The 12,220-nt window shown below is 31.5% G+C and overlaps 1 protein-coding gene across 1 annotated transcript in view; it reads left to right on the forward strand.

Annotated features, from left to right (window-relative positions):
- Positions 1-907: 907 nt before the first annotated feature.
- The window catches only part of LOC149486442 (UNC93-like protein MFSD11), a 36,773-nt gene continuing 25,460 nt past the window's right edge, over positions 908-12,220 (forward strand). The window contains exons 1-2 of the mRNA XM_089698074.1: positions 908-1,162; positions 11,642-11,811. Coding sequence (XP_089554200.1) covers positions 1,076-1,162; positions 11,642-11,811 — 257 coding nt within the window. The 5' untranslated portion in view covers positions 908-1,075. The remainder of the gene's footprint in view (positions 1,163-11,641; positions 11,812-12,220) is intronic.

Below are 12,220 nucleotides of genomic sequence, written 5' to 3' on the forward strand. Positions count from 1 at the left end.
TTTGTGAATGTGTGATTATGTTTCATTGTGTTTCATCAGTGTGAGTTACCCTCCCCGCACCAAAATCAGCAGAAAGTTTAGTTAGAACATTTGCCAGCGTACTCCATCCATTACTTAATGATCTAAGGTGTTGCTATATAAAAAAAAGAATTGGGCTGATTGGGCTACAGATTATATAATATAAAACTCGGATTATGAGTTAGGTCGCCAGAAAATACATGTCGGAAATATTTCCGTGGAGAATACGAATATTGTACTCACTGTAATTTAATAACTGTTCGGTATTATAAATTTGTGAAATAAAAATTATAAATTTAAGTACTTACTTACGTAATTTTACTTAGGGACTTCAATTTATAATTTTTAAATTTTTAGTAGTATTGAGCACTTTTTGGTTCTAGTTCTAAATTCAATGTTAAATTGCTTTAAATTATACTCAAAGAGTATAATAATATATAGGGTAATTATACTGATGAGATCAAAATTAAAATAGGACGACTTTTGCATCTTTTTAATAATTTATTCTAACATAGCAGAAAATGTGTGAATGAACTCATTAAAAATATCTATTGTATAATTGTTTACTGTTCAAGTTTTTAATGATAAATATCTCTAGCAAATATTTGAATAATTATTTTTAATATGAAGGGTTAAATAAATAAAATGATAAGATTCATAAAAGTACCTACTTTTTTCTTTGTCGACTGTCAGATTGATTGACAATGACGTAAGTTTATTTATTTACAAAATTCTGTACACTTGTCAACTATATTAATTGAAGTTGTGTTACGCCACGCAATTATACGTTTTATTGCGTGGGAGTTAATGCGATACTTGTGTAACATTGATTCCTATATTCTTCATCGATGTGGAGGGAGTTTGGATAAGTATTTGGAGAATGGAACTGGATAATATTACATTATAAAAGCGTACGCGTATCGATAAACAGTGTTACATTTTTTTTAAGTTAGTGTCGAAAGAAATATAATTTCTTCTCTAATTTAATATCTTCCGTTAATAAAGTCGGTTTAACACCATATTTATTTTTTGTTAAATTATTATTAAAATCATCAAAATGGAGAGAAGATTTATGAATGTTATTCTACTTGGTTTCGGTTTCATGTTTGTGTTTACCGCATTCCAAACTATGGGAAATATTGAGGTAAGAAGACATTTTTTTAATGTTTTAACCATGGTTTTAACATAATAAATAACAATTAAGGCATGCACACAGTACCTAGGTATATTGAAGTTTCTTATTTCTGCCCACAGTAATGTGTTCAGTTTATTGCAAAATGCTTACTTTCACACAGCCTTCATTATACAAACTACAATGTGAACAATAGGTCTATAATTGGTTTCAATCATAATATCAAGAAAATATATAACTATCATAATATAAAGAATATATATAACTATCATCCTGGTACAGTTTTGAAGAAAAAATGAAATTTACATATACAACAAGCACATATAACTGATGAAGTAAAGAAAGGTATAATATATTTTATAAGTTATTCATATAATAATGATATTATAATGCTCTAATTTTGTTCACGGATTCTTTAGACTAGTTACTTGTCCTGGCCTAAACGGGATTGACACTGATAAAAAAAATATAGCAGAAGTCACACAAAATTATGTTGCTTTTTTCGGTTGAAATATTTTTTTTTATTATATTTTGTAGTGTTGTAAAGTGTTATTGAACTTTTTCAATATAAACATTACAAAATACGAATCAATCCTTGATATAATATTTTATATTTTTAGAAAAGTATAACTTATATCCTACAGAAGAGAAGAAATAACTAATATTACCCTACTCTAGGTTGAGAGAAATGAGAGATGAATAAATTATAAACGATATTTAAAAAATTATAATGTATGTGACATTAAATGGTTGCTATCCCTAAAATTTTATTTTTTTGTTAAATTAAGTACCTATGCATTATTAACTGTTAGAATTCTGTTTTAATTACAGTAAAAATTTAGAAGCAGTAGAAGCAACATTTTTAAAATCATTTTCTGCATTATTAAATCAATTTTGTATTCTGTCAAATAGTCAAAAATATTTAATAAATTATGCGTTCAAACTTTTATATTTTAACAAAACCTAATAAAAGTACCTATGATGAAGCATTCTACACTTAACATAAAGTAGCTTATATCATAAATAAATTGTTTGTTAAGCACAGATAAACTAGGAGCCAAGCCTCCTTTCATAATGTTTACCATATTGAATGAAAAACAAAAGGTCGACATTCCGCAAAGGCCGCTCGGAGGTGTGTACCACAGCCGCGCGTGACGTGATAATCATATTAAAACAATTCGAGGATACTCAGCTTTTGAGATAGTAACGTTTTCTAAAGAAAAGTATCATTTAAATTTATTTTTATCCACATCATAATGGAATGGCGCATTGTTTACTTAAAATTTTTGCGACTTATGAATATTTATCATAATTAAACAGCGTGAAGCCTTTGTTTTTATAATAACGTGTATAAATTCTGAGGCGCTTACAACAAATATTAAATGTGATGAGATACGTTTTCTCGCGGTTACATTCGCTATGATAAAATTAAGACTGTGTACCATATTCTATCTCTGTTCCAAATTGAGATTGGAGGAGGGTTAGTAAGATTCAGGATTATTTTTGAAAGGAAATTCCGAGTTTCATACATGCTTGTTTGTTCCAAATTTTTATGATACTAAATTCCGATTGATCTTTTATTGTAACTGGGTTTGTTCGCAAAGCTATACCTATGCCTAATATTCATTTTTCTATATTTGTTCATAAGCCCACAGATATTATAAAACTGATAGTACTAATACGTAGAAGCTGAAAATGTAATCAAAGCATTTTAGCATCATCTCAGCTACTAGCTCATTATCTAAACTCGTTTAGGAAAATGTCACTGAGTTTATCGTTTCATTGCGTATCCTGTTGTTAATACAATATACGTAGAGTTTCCGCAAGAGGTGATATAATATTTTAAAATTTATAAGTACACAAATAATTCATAGTAATCTATACAAATATTATAAAGAGGAAAGGTTTGATTTTTTGTTTGTTTGTTTGTATGAATTGAATAGGCTCCGAAACTACTTGGCGGATTTGAAAAATTCTTTCACTGTTGGAAAGCTACATCATTTCTGAGTGACATAGGCTAGGTTTTATCCCGGAAATCCCACGGGAACGGGAACTATGCGGGTTTTTTTTTGAAAACGCGGGCGAAGCCGCAGGCGGAATGCTAGTCAAAAATATTTGTATTTACCGCAATCTCGGCATCCAGACATCTAACGTTTAGCGAATTGTATGCGTTGAAACTACCCTCATTTTATCTATACTTATAATAAATCTGTAGAGAGGCCAATTCTGTACATGAAATATATTTAAAAAAAAACTATGAAGGGGTGATAAGGGATCGCTACTGATGCCAAAAATGCAATCAGTAAAATTTTTGTCTGTCTGTCTGTCTGTCTGTCTGTCTGTCTGTATATTCGTTATAGAAACAAAAACTACACGACGGATTTTAACCAAATTTGGCACAATTATTCTTCATACTCCTGGGCAGGTTATAGTAAAAGAATCATGTAAATCGGTGTAGAAACACCAAAGTTATACATGAAATACGCTATAAGTCATCGCGCGTGAATACAGAATCATGCCATAAGGATTATTTTTGTGTATCAGTTGCCGCGTTCGACGCGCTTCGCGGCGGGAGCTATAAAAAGGCGGCGGGTCTGCACCCGCTTCGCGTTGTCACGGCATCACGTGTGAACGGCTGAACCGATTTCGATAATTCTTTTCTATTATGTTCCTTGAAGTACGAGGATGGTTCTTATGTAGAGAAAACGTAAATATGTACCACGGGCGAAGCCGGGGCGGACCGCTAGTATGGAAATAAAATACATACCGCTATTAACTTTTTAATCAATAAGGTTAGTCAGATTTAGTACTTTCTTTTGGACATCGAAAATAACAAGTTGATTAGAAAGTTAAAATTTTTCATAGCATATATTGGCCACGGTTATATTTAAATTTCTTTCAACGATAAGATCTGTTTATAAGTAAGGGTGAGTTAAAAGGAAAAAAAATAGATATTTCCAATAGTTTATTAACCTTGTTGTTTTAAAACTTCAGCCCATCAATAGCGGAATAATTTCTATAAATTATTATTATTATCAACTCTTTCTACGCCGGGGCATAAACAATTTTATCTTAGCAGAATATGGGTCACAACTCACAACAGCGTATTTCCAAACTATACATAGCCAGAACGCAACCATAGGAAACTGCTCGTGTATACTTTGTAATGCTGTTTTTAAGTTTGTTATTACAATATATACACGAATTTTGCGTACTGATCGTGTATACTTTGTAAAGCGGATGCTTGCTTCTTCTTTCCAAACTATACACGATCAGTACGCAAAATATGTATAACTAAATATAGCTAACACCACTTACGCTTGAGCGAAATAATAAATATATAGGCAATCAAAGACTTGTACAGCTATATCTATCTACTTTTATTCTTCTTGATTGATTCAGTAAAATATGGAATAAAAATATTATTAGGTAAGCTTAGAAAAATAAATAGGTAACAGATATAAGGGTTACCTATGGGTTAGGTTAGGTTCGTGTTTTTTTTAACTACACAAAAATAGGAGCCCCGCGAAGCGGGGCTCCGTCGCCTCGCAACCGTCTTCTTCTGGACTTATTAGATTCTTACATTTTAGCACTATTGTCAATTGTAAGTCGTGCAGTATAGTCGGGAACGAAGACACAAGCATCCTCGATACAAAAAATATACGATCAGTACGCAACATTATATACACATTACACATGCATTTTAATAATAGATTTCAAAACAGCAATACAATAATATAAACGCGAGCAATGGAGAGACGCCGCGCTTACTCCGAAACATACACGATTAGTCCGCATGCGTACTGGCGCTGTATGTTTTGGAGCGCTATTCTTACTTACTTCACTACAAAGTATACGCGAGTATTTGCAAGTATTTGCGTACTGCTGTTGTATAGATTGGAAGAACTTTGTAAAAAAGTTATTTCCAAACTATACGTGATTAGTTTCACACCGTTGCGTACTGGCCTTGTATAGTTTGGAAAGACGCCTCACAACAGTATTGCAAAGAATATTATAGCTATGCCTATACTGACATGACCAAAACGAGTCTGCGTTGTTTTGTTATGTAAGTATAATTTGAGATCATCGTCCGCGCTTGCGTAATAATTTTACCGTTACGTTGCAAACTTTACTTTTGCATGTTTTTTTTTTATTTCCCGCGAATCACAAATGGGCGTACAGTTAGTGTTGCCATAAATGGTTCAAAAATAATAAAATTAAAGAAGGCGATACTATTTCATTTTCATTTATTTCACTATTTCAGCATTTGAGAACATGTTTGATTACGAGCATGCATAGTTAGATTATTCTAAGAGCAGACAAACAAAATCATACCAAATTATTTTACTTAGCCAATTATCTGTTTATCTAGCAATATTTAATTAGATTTTGCAATCATTTTATTTTATGGACAATGTTCACGCCTAAAAATTAACGCTTGTTTTGCCTTTTTAGTGTTAAAATGGCAGGTTTGGTTGTTTAGTTATTTGTGCGCATTTCATATTTAAATCGCGAGTATACCAAGTCGTTCTTGAGATTACTTTCAAGGTTTAAAATATGATAAATAGGAGTGATTGGGACTTGAATCGTAATACATTATTTGGGTTAAGGTTGAAATTCCGGTCTTTCCAAAGAAAGATTTTGATATCAGTCAGTTTTTACCAAATCAGCTGGGTGGTATCATTATCAATGTCAAGTCGTCGATATCTATCATATTTATTTAGGGCTGATTTTTCAATCCTTGGTTAAAACTTATTCGTCGAATAATGTATAAAACTACCATTTTAAAAACATATTCTAATTGTCCGTATTTGACAGTTTACGTGACATTTTAATATTATCGTGTAATACTTTATTGGACGGATAAGTTTTATCCAATCATTGAAAAATCGGCCCTTAGACAAATATTATAAAACTTTTATAAAAAATGAAAGATTTATCTAAATTAGATAAAACTAAAACGATTTTGAAAATCAATCATTTCATCAGCTTTTCTCTATTTATCTAAGTGACGTAGAATATATTTTTTTTTATCTCAAACTTGACCGGAGCCGGGTCGATCTGTTAATCTTATACCTAAGATGTTATTAATTATAATCACTCCTTGGGATTTTAAATCAAATAATACTTAAAAGTCATCTATTTAAATAATCATGTTTAACTTGGCAAAGAAAATGTTCCGCATTCTAATGTCGTCATCTAGGTATCTATGGAGGAAAATCTTTGATCGCAATTTGTACGAGGAAAACAATGTAGTATTTGTCATAAATGAAGGTAGGTTTTTTACTACTGGCGGCACGTAGTTCCAGTTTTTTTCACCGGGTCAGATAAGTTTGTGGCACTGTAGGTAATTATTATAAAATAAAAAAGTTTGCGCTAAAAATGTTAATCACTTGTCGATTTCACAAAGGTAATAAAAACAATTACAATTTAAATGGTCATTCAGTTTAATAACTGTGTAATTTATGGTTACACGAGTTGTATGTTAGTTAGATGATTGAAATGGTAATACAAAGGAATAGGAAAGCGTGATATTTTGCATAGAGTTATGTAAAACGCTGGTAACTAAGTAGAATTTAGTTTGCCAGTGTTCATAAATCACCATCATTTGCAAACACTTTTATAAAATTTATGATGCAAACGCCTGACATTTTACAAGAGTTACGCAGTATGCTTTTATATTATGCTAAGCTGGTATACCTTTCTTGCCTACTCATACTTTGGTATTTTACCTTACGTTCACCTCATCCAGTCATCCTGGCATTTGCGTTATAAATGTTTTTATATTCTACTAGCGGTCCGCCCCGGCTTCGCCCGTGGTACATATTTATGTTTTCTCTACATAAGAACCATCCTGGTACTTCAAGGAATATAATAAAAAAAGAATTATCGAAATCGGTCCACCCGTTCTCGAGTTATGCGCTTACCAACACATTTTGCGATTCATTCTTATATATAAAGATGTGATTTGACTTGAATAGCGATAACAACAAAAATAATTACTAAATATGTAGATACCTTTTACTTATGTTAAATTTTAAAACATCGATAAAATTCTGATTATTATTTTATATTGTTAATTGTTAAACGATAAAACATTGGTGATTTCAATCTAAATCATTTAAAACATGTACCAACACTGATAGGTTAATGGCACTGGCACTTTGATGTAAGTGCGACTTCGATAACTGAGAAATGAGAACATCTCTTAGACCCTATAACATGCTCCATATGCAAATAAAAATCCCCTTTTTTCCAAACTCGTAAATATTACAAGTTAATCTATTACTTCAAACTTCTTGGTAATCGATAGTAAATACGGCATTATTGAAATAACTCTACAAAACGTTCTTTCTTTTTGAAAGTTACATCTATATTACCCTTCAGTTAATTAATCGTTACAGATGTGACACTCATAAATTCAATCTTTTTCTCTAATCACTATATAATAGAGCAATTAGTTACATCGGTAAACAAATATTGTATAACATTTCGAAGTAATTACTCCAAAACACTTTATATTATCATCGCTTGTGTATAGTCGATAAATTCAAGGATCCGCTACTCTCGATTTAGGTCAAGCCGATTTATTGGTGTGATACGAATTTTCAAGGGTTTGTTATTCAATAACATGTCATTTAAAGATGACATTCTTATCGGCCACTGTAATTGTTTCGAATGTTGCGTCTGTGATTTGAATCGTGACATTGAAAATGATATGAGGCGTGGCAAAAATTTTGGTATGTAGCGATCGTATGAGACTCGAAATTGTAACTAAAACAATGCGGTATGGTATAGAGTTCACATAAACACGACTCACGAGTGAGTTTAAAAAAGTGGTTTTAGATGTGTGTAGGCACACATTCAATTATTTTAATTATTATCTATTGGGTTATTTGAGCAATTATGGACTATATTTTGGCTTTGTCTAGGTTTATTTTCTACTTCTTATATATAAAATTCTCGTGTCACAATGTTAGTCTGCATACTCCTCCGAAACGGGCGGACCGATTCTCATGAAATTTTCTGTGCATATCGGGTAAGTCTGAGAATCGGCCAACATCTATTTTTCATATGTACCACGGGCGAAGCCGGGGCGGGCCGCTAGTAGGTTTATATTAATATTAATCTGTCTAAAATGAAAATTTATTAAATACCATACTACATAATTGCGCAGATATTGATTAGCAACTTGTTATCGGTTGTGTAAATCACGGGTTTAATGATGTATTGTAAAGAAAATTACTTTTGCGGTAATATTTCTAAAGAGGAAGTTGTGATTTATTAGAGTAATTAAAAATGATAACATTCCCTTTGTTTTAAAAATAAAGAATATTACTTTGTCTATTTGTATGTAATTCAAAACTTAAACATAATACCTACTTAGTTTTAAAGATAACGATTACGCCAACGAGTATCGCATATAATTTCGTGTCTGTTAAAAGTAAGCTTTACATGTCACCTATAAGTATTTAGTACATATAATAATTAATTCACGAGGCTTGGATTGAAGATGTAATCAGTTGTTTGGTGTTGTAAAATGAGAGGGATAGATATAATTCTCAATTAATTATGCAACATAGATATGCTCTATACAACGGCTCTCTAATACCACAGTTGACAGATATATATGTACTACGTACATACAGGAAACTAAGCCCCTGCGATGAAATTATGACGTATAGCTGTAGGGCTGTTACCTTTTTGATATTTAACCGACTTAAAAAATAAAGGAGGAGGTTATCAATTCGGCCTGTATATTTCTGTTTGCTTTTTTTCACAGTCGATTAAAACTCGTTAAAATACAAAAATGGTGTAGCCTAAATATTAATTTACAAGAAGAAACAATCCGAATTAATACAACTTGTAAAAGTGAATACGTTTTTATCAGTGCTATATTTCGAAATCTTGTTTTGTTATGGACGCCGAAGGTTATATTTTAATGTACCTAAATTATTTATAATGCTTGATATTTGTATTATACTACATATATTCAATAATTATTTTAAACCAGAATTTACAATACTTGTATGTAGGTATACCTACTAAATTATTTTTAAAACGATAAATTAAATTAAATTAAAAAACACAAAATAGACAGAAATAAATTAAAATTAAAATTATTATTATACGAGCATAGAACCTCCACCTTTTTGTTTTAGTATGAAAAAGAAAATAGTTTGACAGGCTTAGTGCTTGACAAAGTGGTGACGCCACGTATCGATAAAAATACAATAATTACATATAATATCTACATATCTTTTATGTGTTTATGTGTTAACATTTTGGTGAAATATATTATTTCAGTTTAATTTAAACACGTGCTTATAGATGAAGTTGATTTCGGCGATAATTTTAAAAATGCCACGTACTAATTGCGCAGTATTCGGCTGCTTGAATTCAACTATACCAATTATACCACCAGATGATTTTGTTCAATATGTCGAGAAAATGAATAACATTTTCGTTGCTGCTTTAAGAGAGAACACATAAACTGTAAAGTGGCTGAATTAATTTATAACGAATTAAACATAATCAGTTACTTAAAAAAACTGTTCATAAGATTGAGAATATTTTACATTATACAATTTAACAATAAATTCCGAATTAGTCGTAGACCGTAGTAGACGAAAGTATATTTCAGTAAATAATTTGTTTTTTTCTTTTCGAATAAAGGCATATTTATGTAATGGTTATTTTAATATCTATACCTACATATAATAAAATCGTAGGAAAGTCAAAACTGTAGATTGAATATTTTTTTAAAAGAATACTTGGGACAATAGATACCGCAGCCAAAAATATAGTTAGGCGACAAACTGAAACAATCGATATTTATTTAACGTGAAGTCATTGACATCACTTTTCTATACTATGTATCTTTGTCATTCAAAATCTGTGGATGTGTCACCCGCTACTATCGATCCCCCTGAATACCCTCGTAAACACGCTTGATGGGGGGGGGGGAGCCATTTGGAACATTTTGTATGAAGTTTCCTTACTGTAGGTATGTATCTGTATATTGTGCTATTACGCTGTCCTACTTTCCTAGTATATAGCGTAGCTAACAAGCAGTTGATAATATGATTTATTTTTTATATTTTCACATTTAAACACAAACTTAAAAATGTGTATTCATTCTTGTTTAGAAGGAGCTTTGAATCGTCAGAAGCTAGCCAAATATGTATTGATTATTTCAACTGCAGGGTACCAATTACAATCTAAAAGTTTCAAGTAGGTACGTTTATAACATTGATAAAACTCATTGCACCTGTAAATTGTTATTAAACAGGCCCCTTATCAGTTTATCTAGTCCAGTTAAGAAATAAGAACAAGTGCTTAATATGAATAAATCATGAGCTTAATACCTTAATATAATATTAAGTTATTAACCAACCGTTTGGGTTTGTTGATTGTTCTTATTAAATTATGTAACGTTGTGTTTATATAATTTCGCAAATACATTGAATTATAGTGGTGTCGTAACTTAGTGTGCCTACTTTTATCTTGTAGGCTGTCTTGAACCGTTTTTATTGACCAAGTGTCGATTAAGTTTTGTACATTTTTTTGAGCTTTTAAGTAAAGCTTTTAAGTAGAAGACAAAGCTCTATTCAGCCAAGATCTATCCTCCACTGCTTAAAAGCCATAAAAATGGAATTTCTTTTATGAACAACAAATTCGGTGAAAGTCCTAAAATTTCCTTATTGTATAAATCTTTCAATTTATCAGTTTGGTAATTCCTCCGTGGCTTTCGTGTCCTTATATATTCGATGTCGCCTTGAACAATGTCGAAAATTAGGACTTCTGACCTTTTTCGGAAACACCGTTTCTGATATTTTATTGTCACCTCCGCAATAACATCAATATTAAGAATCCTTTTGTGTTAATCTGATGCAACGATTGCTAAATGAATATTTTACGTGACTACATTTAAGGCATAGTATCTGGATAACGAAGTTGAATCCTAGAGCACCTTGTACCGAATATCTACAAGGTGTTCAAGTTTTCATTGTCCACCTATTAGAATAATATTTAAATTTTCATCAAAACTTAAGGTTAATGCAGCGCATATTGAGTTAAGCAAATCCAGTAAAATATGTAGTTTATGACTATTATCTCTAATTAGTCCTAAGATATTATGGTCGTCAACTAAAATGTCACATGTCCTTAGTAAGGACATTGACATTTTTGTGAATCAAGTTTGTCTAAAGTTCACGGTCATAAAATATGTATTTGAAGACCCGTATTCTTATGCAAAATCTTATAAAATGAATTAAATTAATATGTCTTCATTATGGAATGTCTAGGCAAAGCATAACTTAAAATTAAAAGGATAAAATTATGCAGTTTTGTTTGTTTTCTTGGGTAGATTAAGGTAGTGTGTGCATTCTTAATTCAAATATGTTTATTAACAATATTTTTTAAACCAGGTTATCCGAAATAAATACGTTAAAAACAGAAGATTCAGAAGTCACTTTTCTTTGTACACAGAAAACAATACTGGACAGTATCACCCAGGACGACAGCACATTCACCGGAGATGGGTACACGTCCCTCGCCATCATATACGCGACGCTGGCTATCTGCAACTGGATGGCTCCCTCCGTGATCACCATCACTGGGCCCAGGGGTGCTATGCTGATCGGTGCTTTGACTTATCTGTGAGTTTACTTTGATTGCATAGCTGATTTAAACATTGAATTTATAAGAGCACCTACTATACTACTACTATTGACATGATTTTAAATGAGCAACTATGGAGTTTATTGCCGGCTTTTCTCTGTAGAAACTGCTTTCCAAACCAGTGGTAAATGGTAAACCTATGTTATGACGGTTCAAAAGTGCTTCTAGAAAAAGTCTAATTGTGTAATTGAGTTTTTTAGTTTGAGGATGGTCAATGGTCTTTTTTTGGTTATGTTAGTGTTTCATCAACTTGTACAAATGTTCATTTGTACAAGTTATGGTTAGACTATTCGACTACAGACGATGCTATCTTGATTGAGACGTTTTACTAGAATTACCTTTGTTGATTGTTCGTTGCCGGATCTTGTCTATATATAACCTAAAATA

Source organism: Colias philodice, chromosome 8, assembly GCF_061535455.1.
Source record: "Colias philodice isolate Cphi_HAF_F1 chromosome 8, ilColPhil1 Martin Lab GWU primary, whole genome shotgun sequence".
NCBI classification, from domain to species: Eukaryota; Metazoa; Arthropoda; class Insecta; order Lepidoptera; family Pieridae; genus Colias; species Colias philodice.